Source organism: Podarcis gaigeae (genome assembly GCF_964106915.1).
Source record: "Podarcis gaigeae genome assembly, chromosome: 9".
Lineage (NCBI taxonomy): Eukaryota > Metazoa > Chordata > Lepidosauria > Squamata > Lacertidae > Podarcis > Podarcis gaigeae.
This window is the reverse complement of record NC_139685.1, coordinates 35857399-35875180: the sequence shown is the minus strand read 5'-3', so window position 1 is coordinate 35875180 and position 17782 is coordinate 35857399. Positions and strand designations below refer to the sequence as shown.

Below are 17782 nucleotides of genomic sequence, written 5' to 3'. Positions count from 1 at the left end.
CAAAAACAAACTAATATAACTAATCAAGTCTAATCTCTGAAATAGATTTCTGCATAGATATCCAGGAGTCTCCACAGACATCCAGCTCTGGTCTCCCCATTGACAAAGTTTATAAAGGCATAATGTATATTCTCAAAATATTTATCTCTAGCTTTCCACATCTGCAGTATTTTTTTTTCTAGCACAACATCTTAAATTTACTGTTTCCATAGTTCTGTTGATACTTGTTTTCCCAACATCCACCTTTGTGCCACTTACCAGACAAGCAGCTACCAATTAAAAAACAGCAGTTTCCTTTGCACTAAATTATATTTTCTCCATTTAACATTTATAACAGCAGTATAGATCCAGAGCTGGCATATGGGTTTCCTGTGGTCTTTGTGTCGCTGTTATGTAGCCTGCTGTCACAGGTAAGTAGTTGTTTTTAGTTAGGCGGCTATTCATGAGTTAGGCTTCCGAGAGAGATGTAGATCACTGACTATATGATGGAATGGCTTTAGCTGGGAACAAAGGGTGTTCTGTCACCTTTGGTCTTGTTTCTGCGCTTTAATTGATTATTCATGGGCACCAGTCTGGCCTTGTTGATCTGCTTTTTCATTTCAACGAGTGGGTATTGTAGTTTTTTAAAATCCCCTTGTGGTGTATGTCTTTGGAAATCCAAGAAAGATGGAACTGTATTGTAGGACTTGGCTGAAGAGAATGGATTTTTGATGAGTTCTGGGTAGATGCTTGAAACATGTAGATTTTTGAAGCAGTTAGTAGGTAGTGCTTTTAGACCATGATGTAGCTGCACAATAGAGTTAAGATATTTCGCCTGCTTTGTGGAGTGGTGATGGAGGGGTGAAGGTTGTTCAAGTCCTGGTGGAACTTCTCAAGTTCCTCTTGTCCTTGAGTCCTGATGATAAATGCATGATTCATGTATCTCCGGCAAAGGTGCTTTTCTGAATACATGCTGAAAAAACATAGTTCTATGTTCTGTATTTTTATCTTGTGAAGAAGCACCCTGATGATATTTGGGTAAAGGGTGGAATATAAATTTAATAAAGAATAATGATAAAAAATTGTTGACCTATTGTGGATTCAGTGCACTGAAGTAGCATGTTCTCTCCAAAGTTGAAGCAATTGCAGGTGAATACAAAGTGGCAGAGTTGAATGCACCATAGCACCATCAGAGATCATTTCCCCGATGTCTTATAGTCCATCACTGTGGAGGATGCTTGCATAAAGAACCTAAACATTCATGATTGCTAGCACACAATTCTCTGAGAGATCATCACAGACTTATCAGTTTGTGTAGTTCCTTGATAATTTAAGGGATTGCACTCAAATGTACTTTTCTTTTCTTTTAATCTAATCAAGTTTTTCCATTAAACTAATTTGGACTACTGAAAAAATGTTCAGATATTTGTTTATAAACTGTATAAAATTAAAACAGCATACATGCAGTAAACAAAACTAGAGAAAATCAAACAAATATGAAAGGGGACTACTACCTCCCCTCCCAATGAACCATATTCCCCAGGTTCCCATCTTTCATTTTTTACAAAGAGTTATTTTCTAGCATTTGTTGGCTTTCAAATACAAGACAAAATGTATAGGTACAATTCTTCTCATTTCTGATGAGAAATGACCTTGTTCCGCACTTTCATTGTTCTACCTTTCCCACACCCTGAAACATTCTTGCAGGTGCCCATGTAAACATGAATTAGGGAAAGTTTACCCTAAAAATTTCCAGACAAAAAACATTATCGTTGGATGCTGAGAATACTGTGTAGTGTGAATGCAGAATGAATGAGGGATTAGGAACAAATACTAGATAATTTAAAGATTTGAGCATGATCTGCAATGGAGGATGTGTGTGTTGACAAATATTTGTTTGTTAATAGACAATATCCCAAGAATCCTAATTTCAGCATTTGCTATTCAAAGCTTTTTTCATCGTAATGCCTCATAGGTAACAATCTCTATTATTTGCTCAGATTTTTGGAACTATCATTCTTACAATTCATTTGTTATAAATCCTATGGTATTCTGACCAAATGCCATGGATTTAGTGAGTCTGAAAGCATGACATGGAAATCCCATAGCAACCTCTATAGTGCTGCAGAAATTATTTTTACAAGACCGATACAGTTTAGTGACATGTATTCAAAGTATTGCACAATTTGCAGAAGTTGCTGATAAACACATACTGTAGCAAGTGAAGGAGAGTAACTACAGTATATCATACAACAATGCCAAACTCTTACTGAAGCTTTACAATATAATAAAAAATAAGGTTTGCCTGGGGTGAACAAAAATATATGTCCTTAATGTCAGTTTCAAAATTGACAACCCTTCAAAATAACATTGGGTTTATAAACCAAGATTATGAGGTTTAAATGCATATTTGAAGGCATACGTCTCTACCAGGATAGGCAAACAAACCAGAAGCTTGGGTGTGAACTTTAACGTGCAAATTAATTACTGCAGGAAATGATGAGGGGCTTAGGTTAAGAATTTGCTGTTATCTGCCTTGCTTCTGCTTTCAAGCTGTCTTTGCAAGGTGATGAACTAGAAGCTCCCAGATAAGATTTGTGGTCTTCCCAGAATAACCATAATTTCCACATGTTCCCTTCAGTTATATTACTGAACATACATAGAAGCGATATGACCATGTTGTCCTGCCCTGCCCTGCCCTTTCCAATGCTTGCATGTAGAGTGGATGCTCGGGTCGTGAACGTGATCCGTGCGGGAGGCACGTTCACAACCTGCAATGTTCGCAACCCAGAGCACCACGTGTGCGCATGCGCGGGTCGCGATTTGGCGCTTCTGCGCATGCACAAAGCGTGATTTAGTGCTTCTGCACATGCGCAAGTGCCGAAAGCCGGAAGTAGCCCGTTCCAGTACTTCCAGGTTCGGCACGGTGCGCAACCCGGAAACGCGCAACCTGAAGCACCTGTAACCCGAGGTATGACTGTAGTGTTGACTCCTGTATCCATGCAAGCCATCCATCTTCTTGGGTAAAGGCAGTTAAAGGTTGCATTAATAAACCCTACAAACCTTGTTTGGGCCACTAATTGGAAATGTTTGCTAATCTAGCTAGAAACTGCTTAATCTTATTAGGCTTAATCTTGACATTTCTTCTTTCATCTAGGCATATTTTTTGATTATCTTAAAATCCAAAAGTTTTGCAATTTGCTTTTTTTGTTATTTTCATACAAGCAACCATTAACATAAATATTATTAGTTCCTTAGTTGTCACTGTCTCATTTCTTCCTTCCAATTTATTGAAAGAACTAAAGCTGTCCTAGTATATATAGTCTGACATGTAATCATACCACAAAACTGTGGTACAAAATGACATGACCACCATATTACCATATATGCACCTTGTTTCTTGTACCATTTCCAACCATTTTGTACCATTTGTATTTTTTATCTTTCCCAGTGACACTGTTGTACTGAATCATCAGTATAATATTATAAAAATTTCCCATACCAATTGTTAATACAGGTTTCTTTGATTGAAAACCCATTATTTTGAATGGCAATTTTACTTGTTTAATTGAATTAAATGATACTGTGATTTCCTGGCATTTATTTTTTGAAATGGGGATGGGTTGTGTGTGTTTTATAGAATTCAGAAGAGCTTGTATATACAGAGCATAATATTTGACAGTAGAATGTTATATAGCATATAATGATGGTGGACAAACCCCAGCCATTATTCATACCTGAGAGGAATAAGTATGGCCGTCTGATCCACAAACAGGATTAGTATAAACCACTGGACACTGCTTGCATTTTGATGACAAGGGACCAACTCTCCATTGTTTGTGGCCTAAGCCAGCCTCCTTCATACTGAAAGAAAACAAAGCATGTAGCATCGTGAGCAATAAAAAGTTTTTTAAAACCTGTGAAAAGACCTTTTTTTTCAAGTTGACAATTGTGTGAGCATACAAACTGTCTGAATAACATTTCACTGGCCTCATTTAAACTCATTAGATGGTGCAATTTCTCCCACTGCCTCCCTGGACAATTGTAAGACATTTAATTGCACTCAGAGTATCAGTGATATGTCCCACATATGGAGAGAATAAATGTTGCAGTGTCCTAATGCACTACAGTGGTACCTCTGGTTACGAACTTAATTCTGTCTGTTCGTAACCGGAAACCGCTTGTAACATGAGGCGCCTCCTGCTGCTGCCACACCACCGGAGTACAACTTCTTGTACTCCCGCTCACATACCAGGACAAAGTTTGCAACAAGGGGCATCTAATTTCCAGGTTAGTGGAGCGCGTAACCCGAAGCATTCGTAAGGGGGACGGTACGTAACACGAGGTACCACTGTACTTTCCCACCATTGCATTCTGTCTATTTAAGACTGGACAGGTCACTGCCAAAGAGAGCAGGGAGCTTCTGTACAATTTATACACAGATATCCTGGATGGAAAGTCTCAGTGCTTTTTGAAACTTAGGAGGATTCACCAAACAATGTTTAGAAATGGGTGGTCTAGTTTTATTTGGAGCTTCATAAATCTACGTGTATTTTCATTATGCCATTTTTCTTCAGAATTTCAGGCATGTGGGAGTGAATGGGCAGGGAATCCTCTAATTCATATGATTTTTACACACACATAAATATAATTGCAAAACATTCCTGACATGCTAAATGCTCTGGGGGGTTTTTTGGAGTGGTGGTTAAAAGAGGTGTCACAGACAGCTAGATAGGGTGCCATAGAGCTCCTGAAGAAAGTTGAACATTCAACCTTGAGAGATAAAGAAGTTCAAAATTGCAAGTGGTGGGCAATTTATAACATCCTCACAAAACCAATAGTACTTGGTATTAATGGGACTAAACCATTAGGAAACTGCATTCCACTCTATAATACTTCAAGATAGTGGACTCTATGGAGCCATTGATAAAAAGAAAGTATTTTTCCAGAGCCATAACATATAAAACTGTACAATATAAATCAAGCATAAAATAGAAAGTTGTTCTTAGCAGATGGGGGATCATGAAAGAAGTCAAAGTCAAAAAGACACAAAGTCAAGAGTGCACGAGGGAGATATGACACGTGGTGTTGAAAACGTAATTGAAAAATATCATCTAGTGTGTTAAAACCTCTATAACACAAAAGACAATTTAAGGACTGGGAAACTGAAAAGGACATTTTAAAGGTTAATTATTGAAAGCTACAATTTTATTTTCCTTGGTAAAAGCCACAGAAGACTGAGATGAAGGAGAGACACTAGATTATTATTTATTCAGTGTGCTTTTTGAGATGAATAGGTTTTCAAACAAATAAGAGTACAGTGGGGAGGGAACTGTTTGAACACATTTAACAGGGGGGGGGGGGAGGAATTGACCAAGTTGCAAGGCAATTACAGTTTCCTTAATTCACGAAGAATACTTGAATGTAACTCTTAGATTGACAAGTAGGTCTTACAAGCCTTTGTTTTATCACACTGAACCATGTCTTGCCAACTCCTGAATTAGCCTTTGTATCCCTCCCTTTAATAGCAGTTTGTTATACAACAAATAGTGGGTAATCATATTTATTCCCAAAGCTTCATCTGGTTGGTTGGTTATAATTTATTTATTTATGGATGGATGGATGGTGGGTGGGTGGGTGGGTGGGTTGGAGGGGGGCATATCAGGCATTCTGTTTTTCTGGCCAGCTGGCAATCTTACCTGAACCTCATTACAACAGATAATTTTTAGAATTCCAAGCTATAGAGGGCACCAAAGAGCTTTCAAGGCCTTTTGCAACCATGTTGTCTATTTCCTTCTCTGGTTAGCCTACCCTGTCAATATATCAACAACTCCAAAAACCACTGAGATGGAGAATCTAAGCTTCACACAAATGCAGGAAATGCTTATTATGAGAAAAAAAAACTGCATATGGTTAGAAGATCATGATCACTGGTAAATGATCAAGTAGCAGTCACAAAAAGGACAGCTTTTCTTATTTCATGCCAATTCAGGCAGCATTCTATGCCAATTTCTTGATGTTCTGTTACTTGCTGATAATTTCCACATTTCATGTGATCTTTCACATGACATAGAAGCCACTTCTGAAAAACTAACTCAATTGTAGCTGAAGTTTAGCATTCGTTTCTGTGTTATTTGCATTCAGAAAAATCCATTTGCAATCCTGTTAACCTGGGAAATAAGTTTTGTATTGTAATATCACGTGACAAAAATTGGGGCAGTATTCTGGCATACAGTTCTTTGCCATCAATATACAGCATGGGAACAGTTGTGTAATGCAACAGGTAATGCAGTAGAAAATGAACGTGCTAGGATTATAATCAGGAAAACTTAATATCCAAGTGCAGCCAAAGAAATTCGGATGAAAGAGCAAGACAAGCAAATAGCTACTTCATTGTACCAGTTTTGATTACTCATTCACAAACAGTTCTATAAGGGTGTCACTTATTTTACCGAGAGGTAGATCGTCTGTCTTAACATCAAGAATCATATATTATCCTAACATTTCCCATATATCTCAGCCATTGATTGATTACTAGCTTGGTCATAATCACATCATAGGACCATGGAATTGTAGAGTTGGGACCCAAAGGGCTGGGGCTGTCTAGTCCAACCTACAGCATTGCAGGAATTACTGCTAAATAATCCCTCAGAGATGGCTACGCAACCTCTGTTTAAAAATCTTCAATGAAGTCCACCACCTTCTAAGGTAGTTTGTTCCATTGTCAAACAACTCTTAAAATCAGAAAGAGCTTTTAGTTGGAATCTCCTTTTTTGCAATTTGAATCCATTGGTTTGGGTCGTATCCTGTGAGGCAGCACAAAGCAAGCTTGCTCCATCTTCCATGTGACAGCCCTTTAGATATTTGATGATTGCTATCATATCACTTCTCCAGGATGCAGCCTTCTGATGAAGTAACATGGGGAGAGAATTCACCTCCCAACACAGAGATAGCCACTTATTTCCAACAGCAATGGAAGTGTTAAGTTGGGACTTGGCTGGGCCTGGGGGGCAGGGGCGGGGGTGGGGGACAAAAGCACCTTTGAGAAAATCCTGGGTAGATCAACGGTTCCAGCAAAGGATGGAGAATTTACTTTTAAACACTTTCTAAGACAATAAATGGCAGGAATGACTTAAGGACCACAAAGACAGCTGATCACGCACCAACCATGAGTGCAGACCAAGCAGACATAGGCACCACACACACATGCACATAAAAACACAAGGCCTCACATGCCAAACCTGTGATGACACCATTCACTGCATGCCTAGCAAACCAATGTAAAGGCCACAGAGTGTCAGGTTCTAGAGTAGTGAGCTGCCCCTTTAAGGATCTGCAGTCTTCAACAATGGGACAGGGCTTTGGGGGATACAAGCTCAGGAAGTATAAATGAGCTCAGATAGGGGCAGAATCTTTAAACCATTTCTTGAACTTCAAGTGGACATACACTTCTTGACTGTTAGCCTTCTCCTTCTCTAATCTAGACCATTGAGTAGCCTGCCTCTTCCAGCATCCACAAGGTATGATTCTCATCAGGACTAGATACTGGGAGATCTGTATAACCATCACAATGCAACAGAGGTTTTTAACTTGGGATGACTTGGAGCATTGGTTTTCAACCTTTTTTGATCCACAACTCCCTTGGTCAACTACATTCTTTCTGTGGCACTCCTGTGGGGCTTAGGAGCCCAGTTATGTCACCCCTTGCCTGCAGAGCTGGAAGCTCCTCACCCCTTTTCGAACCCTCCCTTGTGGAGTGTTTCCTCAGCCTCCTCCCCATTCCCCTCTCCTTGGGAGTCCTCTGGGCAGCCGTAGCTGTCCACCCCTGGTCTCTGATCTGCCCCTCTTGTGCCAAAGAGAGGTGCCTTCTCACGCTGCCTCACAGGGGCCTGGGAAGCACCCCCTGGCCAGCCCCAGAGTACCATTCACCTGCAGAGCTTTTGGGAGGCAGAGATGCAAGAGGGCATCAGAGGAGGGAGGGAAGAAAAGAAGGACAGAGGCCAGTGTTGTCCACAGTACCCCAACCATCATTCAATGCACCCTAGGGTGCCACGGTACAGTGGTTGAAAACCACTGCAATACATTGCAATACAATATATATTGCTGCCTTTCAGCAATATATGCAGACTTGGGCTCTTCAAAGAGAACTTTAGAGAAGGCTGAACCAATTATATATTTGGTCAATTTTGCTGCTAATAATCTAGATTTCCTTGGCCACTGTTCTCTGCTCTAGCAACAATTTTTTTAATTACTGTTTTTCATTATGTTTAGTATTATTTATGTGTTGTTTTTGTTCAGTAAAGTGAACTCAAAGCGACTTACAAAAAAGAACAACACATTACTAACAAGTGTGAAAACAAGATAAAGTGCACAACTAATATGTACAGGATGAGTCTTTTAAAAGAGGCCCAGTGGAACATGTGTACTCTGTATCCATGGGGCCTCTTTTAAAGGACTTACCCTGTATAAAATAGCAGATCCAACTCAACGTAACCTTGTTAATATTCTTTTGCTTATTTCATGGTGTTCCCCACTCTATGTCTCATAGTAGAAAAAAATGTGGGGTAGAAGCTTTGTCTCAAAATATTAAATTAAAGTGTTGAAATACCGTTGTTTACCACCACTGCATAAACACATATTTGAATCTCAACTTTTTAAAACTACACTCACTGACACTTCACACTTGAGTCTATCTTGGCCCCTTGAAGTAGGTGGTCAAGGTGAGAAATCATAGAAGTTAAGATAGCCACAGCAGCCAGCCAAAATTTGCTTCAGTCAATGGTGATCCTCTGTTGAAAGCACTTCCATGTGCCACCAGTGTAGCCTTACAGTGCTTACAAACAGTTCCTGCCAGCTCCCACAACCCCCATGGGGTCCTATTTTCCTTTTGATGCTTAACTTCCATCATCCACATGCAAGCCTATAAAAAGAATAGAGCTAGTTACCCTCTCTGTCCCCCATTGTGGCTACACAACCAGTTATACTTATCCAAGAACTGTATTTTGTTCCCTAAAGAATAGCTAGAACTAGCAATCCCATACATTAATTGTGATATTGGTTTTTTTTAAAAAAAAAAAATAAATAAAGCTGCTGCATTCACAGATCTTTTTGCCTTTTACTTCTTCCAACTGCTTTCTTGTCAAGCAAAATTAAAGCACAGCAGAGCAAATCCTGTGGGTTGGTTTTTTGTTTTGCTTTTTGAAGGGGGGTACTTTGCAGGGTAGTGTAAGAATCATCACAATTGCACAGTTCCACAGTAATTGGACTAATCAAAGCTATATAATGTTACCATTGTGAATAAAGTAGTCCTGCTCATTAGCCCATTACAAAAGAATTACTGTAAATTCAAGCCTACGTGCAGCATCACTTCCTGTGCAAACAAACATAGATAATGCAACAAGCTTGAAACTTTTCCAAGCTGGCAGACTGGCAACGCAAATTATGCAGAGAAACAGAAAGCTTTCACTAGATTCAATAGAGCTTGGAGCGTAAGAATGATTAAATGTTTCTGTACACAAGTACACATCACAATAATGAATCAGACTAAAAAATTCCAAGAAGGGGCTCAACTGCACCAGCTGGGCTTCTTCAGAGAGCAGGGTTATAATGCAAAATGATGACATTCTAAATAGCCTCATTTCCAACTTCTGTGCAATCTGTCTAAGACATGCCTTTAAAAGAAAGGAAGGAAGAGAGGACTACAATTCAAAAAGCAATAGTGTTATCATATAACTGGAAATGGTCAAGGACAGGGAAACCCATCCTTGTTTCTTTATTTAGTTTAAAGCAGGGGATCATAACATGACCCATTTTTCAGTATATCCTAATTTGATTACCTTGAGAAAGAGATGGTCTGCATTTTAAGACTGAAGGTACGAATCAGATTTTTCTTAAATAAAAAAACCTAGCTACAATCTGTACAGTGGTACCTCGGGTTAAGAACTTAATTCATTCTGGAGGTCCGTTCCTAACCTGAAACTGTTCTTAACCTAAGGTACCACTTTAGCTAATGGGGGCTCCCGCTGCCACCGCACAATCGCCACACGATTTCTATTCTCATCCTGAAGCAAAGTTCTTAACCCGAGGTAGTATTTCTGGGTTAGCGGAGTCTGTAACCTGAAGTGTCTATAACCCGAGGTACCACTGTACAACTACATCACACATTTTAGGGGAAATGTTCACGCACAAAGTAATTGTGTGAGGATTTAACCCACATTTCATCCCACATGCTTAAGCCAACTAAGTTCAAAGACTGGCTGCAGAATGGCAGACAGAATCAGGATCCCTAAAAAAATAAAAAATAAAAGCAGGGAGGGTCAAATAACCCTGAGACTTATTATTCCATTAGTAGTTGCATTATTTCTTCATTTCCTCACACACTGGCCTGATTTCAAACAGGAACAACAAAGTATTCAAAAACAGTCTACCCACAAGAACAGTTCTGCTATTATGTTCTGATTTGCACACGGCAGCTTAAGAGGATCAAGAAACGACAAAGTAGCATATCAGACATTCTTACTTTGGCTAACCTGCTGAAGTACTGAAAAAATAAGCAGGAAGGTACTACATAGACTGTGGGCATTCGTTATCAATAATTCCTCCAAAACAATCATTAAAATCTCTTTGAAGTATTGTTTAAAATGAATGAATATTTTTTATGAAATGTGTACAATTTCATGGCTTAAAGAATTTACTGTTGGCATTTCCCAAGCTTCTGGGGGGAAATGTGTTCTATAACCAGTGAGATACAACAGAAAAGGGTCTCTTCTGAATCTCCATATAATGTACAGCTCCCTGAGGGGGAACCTGAAGATGACCCTACCAGCAGCAGCATCATTTCTTAATACACAAGGGAATTAAGAAAATCATGAAAATGGTATAAGACCAAATTGGACAGTATGGGCTCAGAGTGAGCCTAGTCTTTAATAATATCAGACTCGAGAATCTTGTCATTTGAGAAACTTGAGTGGGATCAGATGAAACAAGTTCCTTCTAGCAGAATGAACAGAATCTGAAAGGACTTAATGTATTTTCACATTCAATTTGTATTTCTTATAGAGAAAAACGTACAGCATGTTCCAAATACATTTGGAGAGATAGGCCATATATAAGCTAAGGACAGAAGTCTTCAAGCTAAGGAGGCAAACCGGAGTGCACGGTATCAAAGGAGAGCAGATATATATTGGGAACAGTGGAAACCTGAAGGAATTGAGAAAGCCAAAAGGACTAGTTTCAGGTTAGGGTTCCACCTGCCTGCCACTGGGGCAGGAGTGCTTCCCTAGCCAGTGACAGATCTATGCAGAGCTGGATCTGTCTCATCCAAGCCCCTTGCAGCATGGCAGGTTGGGGGTTCGATTCCCTGTTGATCAAATTAAACTATAGTTTACATGAATTTGCATAATGAATCCCCTATTTTATATTTTTAATGGAAGGGATATCAGTGGAGATGACTAGACGGGAATGATCCCATCCATATCAGTCAACTAACTCTTTTCAGGGTCTTTTTTTCTCTGAGAAACACACCTACAAAATCCAGAAGATGGTGAGACTTGAATACTAATTTCACATATACACACACAAGCTTAAAGCATTTGGTTAGACTGTTTGCTACCTTTGCAATTAGTTATCTTCTCTTCTAATTGATTCACTGGTATATCATATGAGACCTTGCTCTAGTTCTATTATAAATTCATTCAATGTTTTTTGTATATAAATACATTTAAACAGCACAATTTATGGCAATTTAATTAAATTGCTGTTCGGATATAATAGATATAACACTTCAGTTTAGGAAAGGAGGAAGATAGTTTTGCATACTTTGCTCAAATATAATATTAAAACATCCAAACCTATTATCTTGGGAGAATAATTTTGATAGTTCCACCAGTAAATTTATTACATATTTTGCATTACATAACAGAATGAACCTTGTTTAAGTAGAAGAATAATTAGGCTACTAGCTGAAAAACCTGGTTTTGCCATGCAAGTCACTAAAACAAGATGCCTGGAAATCTATCAAGAAAGATGACAGATTTCTAACCTATTGCCTACGTTAAGTTAAGGGCAAAATAACCATGCCACCATCCCAGTTGTTTGCCAAACAGGTAATGGTATGAAATATTCCAAAATTTAATACAGTAGATGCTCAGGTTGTGAACGTGATCCGTGCAGGAAGCATGTTCGCAACCCGCAGCGTCCGCAACTCGCACGCGCAGGTTGCGATTTGGCGCTTCTGCACATGCGCAAGCACCAAAACCCAGAAGTATCCTGTTCCGGTACTTCCGGGTTCAGCGCGGTGCACAACCCGAAATCACACAACCCGAAGCATCTGTAACTCCAGGTATGACTGTATCATTCTGTATACAGACATAGTTAATCCTGATTCAGTAGCTCTTCCTTCTTAGCTTGTAAGTTCCAGTACTTGAAGAACATGTTGAAATTCTGACAACACAAATTAATAAAAATTAAGTTTCACAGACCATTAACACCCTGTATGTGTGGGCAATTAAAGTTTACCATGAACTTCTGTTAATCTTAATATATACTACAATGGAAACCACAGAAGTGGAATCTCTTACAGAGCCAATAGACTAGATTCAGAACAAGTTATATGTTTTAAAGGTAAAGGGACCCCTGACCATTAGGTCCAGTCGTGGACGACTCTGGGGTTGCGGCGCTTATCTCGCTTTACTGGCCGAGGGAGCTGGCGTACAGCTTCTGGGTCATGTGGCCAGCATGACTAAGCATTTTCTGGCGAGTCAGAGCAGTGCACAGAAACACCATTTACCTTCCCACCAGAGTGGTACCTATTTATCTACTTGCACTTTGATGTGCTTTCAAACTGCTAGGTGGGCAAGAGCAGGGACCGAAAAATGGGAGCTCACCCCATCATGGGGATTCCAACTGCTGGCCTTCTGATTGGCTCTGTGGTTATGTTTTAGTTTCACTCAAATCAATGGGACAAATTGTATTAGTTGATGCTTAAAACTAACTTAAATCCCATTGATTTTAATCAGAATAAAAGCATAACTAATCTACTCCGGATCCAAGGCAATGTCTATTTAGTTCTGTCATTTTAAAATTGGAAGGGAGCTTATAAACTTCTGGTTGCATAACAATTCCACTGATTAACAAACAGTAAAATCTTGTCCAGATTCTTGGAAATAATTTGAAAAATGTCCACGTATAACAAGGTATCATAATCAAAGAAGTTTAATTTTGGTAGAGAACACTTGAATCAGATTCATTAATTAAACTGTAGTAACGACCAGAGAAAATAACATCAAATACAACCCACCTAGCAGCATCTCCAGTCTATCTCTTTTGCCCTCAAGGTCAGCTCCCAGATGGAGAGGTATCCTAGGTAAGTGAGAAAATCTATGAACTATGGCAACACACACACACACACACACACACACACACACACACACACACACCACTGACTCTCCAGTCTGCAGTTGTGCTGCATTAAGTGCCCAAGTAGGCAAAGGTGGAAAAGACCCTGACTACAACACAGGTCTCAATGATATCTGGCTGCTCTACAAGCAAGGGAGTTTCACCATTTCCTGTGTTCTCTTCCTCTATCTTTCCTCCCCCTTCACCATTCTACCATCCACTCAGGCAATTTCCTCAGGGAGAGTAAGAGGTCAGCCTGCTTCTCCAAACTTTGATTAGCCTAAGGTTCTGTCTACTTGACAGGAGTGCAGGCCCTGTGGGGGAACACCTCCCTTTTTCTCAAGGTAGAAACTGATCCCAAAGTGAAAAGAAAGAGAAAAGGGGCACCCAAAGTTTGCCAACCTGTTCACCTTCATTTTACAATGTGAATTCCTACACACAGGCCATCAGAATAATTATTTTAAATACTAGCCCTAGCACAAAATAAAGTTCAATTCATTATCCAGAAAATGTAAGCCATCGCTTGTGAATCTATTTCTTCAAGCAGCTTAAATCAGAAATTGCCTTCCTTGTAAAGCTGATCTTATAGATTTAAAAATCTTCAATGACATATGGCTCTCAGATCTGCAGCTTTCAAAATTTGATCCCTTAGAAACATTCCAGACCAAGTTTAATCGTTCCCTACTAGGTATCCCCTCTTGCGTGTCTGCTTAGAGCTCGGTTAAATCCCTGTTAGCACTCTGATATGGATCTTGAAGATCCATTATTGGTTAAAACTCATTTTCCCCCCTGTTGGGTTGGCACCCTTAACCCTATTGGATTCCTATCAATCTAAATGGAAATCTACACTGTACGAAAAGTTAAAAGGTTTGGGGTTCTCACCACAGGCACTGATGGCTGTTGGCTATGAGAAAGCCTGAGTAACAAATCGCCAACGAATCTGGGGTGGATGTAGAGCTTCAGCATCATGTGAGCGAGATGAATAAGCATCCAGCAATCAAAGATAATGGGAGAGGGCTTACCCCAGTGACACATTTGTCAAAATTACAAACACCTAAGGTAAATAGAGACAGCCATTTACCCTCGCTAGATTCAACGTACTGCTGTCTGCCTTGTTGCAGGGCAGATACGCGGGTAAACCGTATGTGAAATGAGTTTGCCCCGGCGGCGTGATAGAGGTGGAAACTGTCTCTCACGTCCTGATACGGTTTTTACAGGGGTATACGCTCGGTTTTTATCACCCGTTATACAGAAAATTCCAAGTGGGCCCAAACCTTTAAAATTTCTGATAGAGGACAATGATCCAGAGATCACCTTAAAGGTGGCCAAATTTTGCGTGGTTGCCATAACACTTAGGGAACAAGCTGTGCTATTATAAAGACTAATTTGCCTTAGAAGCAAATTATAGATAATATTGTAGAGATTAAGACTTAAACCATATTTTAACTGCTGCCATAATTGTATTGTTTATCATTACATTGATTGTTAATTTAAATTTAATTTTATTTTATTGTGTTTTTGATTTGTTTAGTACGGTATGTGAGTCTGGTCTGGGACCATAATAAATTCAATTCAATTCAAAACTCTTCAATGTTCTTTAAACTTAATACTTTCTGTGTATAATCATAATTTTCTCAGAGTTCACATCGCAGCAATTTTAAGCAAGTTACCTATGTGTTCTGATCCACACCATATAGTCCTTTGGTACAGCGCAAACACATTATTCCATTACAGAATCTTTTTGGTATGAATGTGTATAACGCAAATCCTTCTGGACTGCACTCTGTGTTCAGTATTCAACGAATATCTGAAAACCTTTAGATATCCTATAAATAGCTTACAGTGAAATCCTATGCAATATTTACTCAGCACTTAAGGACTCAGTTACATTAGTCAAAAAAACAGTGTTTTGAATCCATTATAAACATGCAACACCAGATGGTCCTCTAGAGCTCAAATCTTTAATATGCGATTTTACATAGCATTTTTTCTTTTAATTTATGACTTGTTTATAGTGGGTTTTTTCCCCCTATGTGTAGATCCATCCAAAGACTCAGCAAGTGCACTCTTTGTTTCTCCCAACCCAACTTTCCTTCCCATTACTATCAAAACAGTCTCTTCCTCAAACAATTAGGGGAGCATCTGCTCCCTATGAATTCTCTTTCAGTACATTAAGCATTTGGTGACAAAGGGTCAGACTATCATAGGCAAACCAATAAATCAATGCTTACTTTATGTTTCTTTTTCTGTGCTAATTTATTTTGTTGCTGATGCTACTAAAAGGCAAAAGAAGGGGGGTGAGAGAAAGAGACTATTAATTTGCTACTGGGGGCCCACCCATTATCCAAACTAAGAAATGTATCCTTCCTTGTTCTCTAACCCATAAATTGTTCCACAGAAAATCAAGCTATATGAACCTATCAAACATATCTCATTAGGTGAATTTTTCATATCACTCCAACTCCAAGACTACTTATCTCAACACAGGTACTTATCTCAACACATTTACTGCCTTCCTGATATGATTTCTTAACATGAATGACTCAAGTGATCAGGTTTGTTTGTTTTTATCAAGCATCTTCCAAAGCACTATGCTTTAAGTGAAGTCTCGAAAAAGAAAATACTAACGGGAAACAATGTCACTCACAGAGGGACTTCTGTCTTGAAGATGCAGTGCCAAAGAACAGCTTGAATAAGTGATATTGTTCTGTGTATTGTGTATAATGGAGCCGCTACTGCAGCTCTATAGCACTTCAGAATTTTTCCAGCCTTCTGTCACATCATCCATCACAGACAAGGGTAACCAAATACCATGCTTCAGGGCACAGAGCTGATCACCCCTGAAAGCTGAAAGGGAAATGTTTTCCCCCATGTTACTACAGCACACAAATCAGGAATAGCTTAGGGAGGAAATTGGGGAAAGCACCATAAAAACAAAATTAATGGATTTTCACTCCATTCTGTCTACATTCCCCCCTCTCCTTACCAGGCCTTATAGCTAGTGCTTTTTTTCCCTGGGGGAATGCAGGGGTATGCATACCCCTAAACATTTTGTGAATCTAACTTTGGCCTGATTGAGCGGCAGTATTTTAATATGTGTAGGAAAATGAGAATACCCTTAAACAATTGTTTTAGGGAGGAAAAGAACTCCTTAGCTATAGCTATATATCCAAAGCTAAGGTCAATAGGATAAATGAAGCAGATCCAATAGCCAATTTTAAAGCAATTCTCGCTGCTTTCTGGAATATTATTAATTCTTTCAGTTTCAAAATTAAGAAGTGCAATAAATGAAGATAAGATTTAAAAGTTTTCAGCTTTCTGGGATTTATGTAGTGCGGCAATCATTTCAAAAAGATAAAAGATATACAGTCAGGGCTCCCTTGCACTCCCCCTTCACGATTCTGATTCATTACAATGCCACATGTACATTGAATCAGAAGGCTGCTATTAATGTCAAAAGGGTAGCAAGGTCAGTTTGATAAGATATATGTGGCATGCCCTATTTTTAGAATTTGCTACATCTGTTGGTGGGTTTGATCTCAAAGGCATTTGTAAATAACAGGTAAGCTGAGAAAAATTACTGATATTTGAAGAAAAAAAAATCTTTACAACAAGAAGCAATTCAGTTTGTGTTGATAGGAGATTATAGGTGGCTACAGATAATGGTGTTATTCACATGATGACTGCAAATAAAACATAACGGCCTGTTCTTTGAAGTAGTACTTGTCAATGGGAAGAAACCTAACCTGTGATAGGATTCTCTAAAATCTACCCGTTAAATATCATGAAAGGATTAACCAAAGTTGAACTTCATTGCTCAGCCTTGCATTGCTAAAAACATAACCTAAAAAATAAATGAAAGCCTCATGAGTATAAGCCAGTGGTTTTCAACCAGTGTGTCGTGGCACCTGGGGTGACTTGAATGACGGTCAAGGGTGCTGCGGGCAACACTGACCTCCATCCCTCTTTCCTTCCCTCCCTCTTCTGATGCCCTCTTGCACCTCTGCCTCCTAAAGGCTTGCTCAGCTACAACTTCTCCAGCTGAATGCTGCCTCTGGGGCTGGCCAGGGGGTGCTGCTTGCCAAGAGCTGAGGCGGCAAGCAGGTGGGTGAGGGAGCCCAGCCAGCCCTTGCTGTTGGGAATGGATCAACAATTGCGAGGCCAGGCAGGCAGGCAGGCAGGCAGGCCTTACTTGTGCTTGCTAAGTGCAATGCCTGCCTGGGAGCTGAGTGTGTGGTGCCAAAGGGGAATCTTTCCACCATGTATGCCCAGTGGTGCCTGCTGCTGCCACCTGCTGCCTCCAAAGGTGGCCACACATTCACCTTCAGCCAGTCTCTATTGGGCCACTAAGGCTGGGGGAATACTCTTCCCAGGCCCCTGTGAGACGGCTTGAGAAGGCACCTCTCTT

At 39.7% G+C, this 17782-nt stretch overlaps 1 protein-coding gene across 2 annotated transcripts in view; it reads right to left on the bottom strand.

The window, feature by feature from the left end:
* Positions 1-17782, bottom strand: part of SPOCK3 (SPARC (osteonectin), cwcv and kazal like domains proteoglycan 3) — a 111854-nt gene that overhangs the window by 40796 nt on the left and 53276 nt on the right. For both annotated transcript variants that reach the window (XM_083755869.1, XM_083755870.1), the window contains one exon: positions 3717-3843. In XM_083755869.1, the coding sequence (XP_083611995.1) occupies positions 3717-3843 (127 nt within the window). The remainder of the gene's footprint in view (positions 1-3716; positions 3844-17782) is intronic.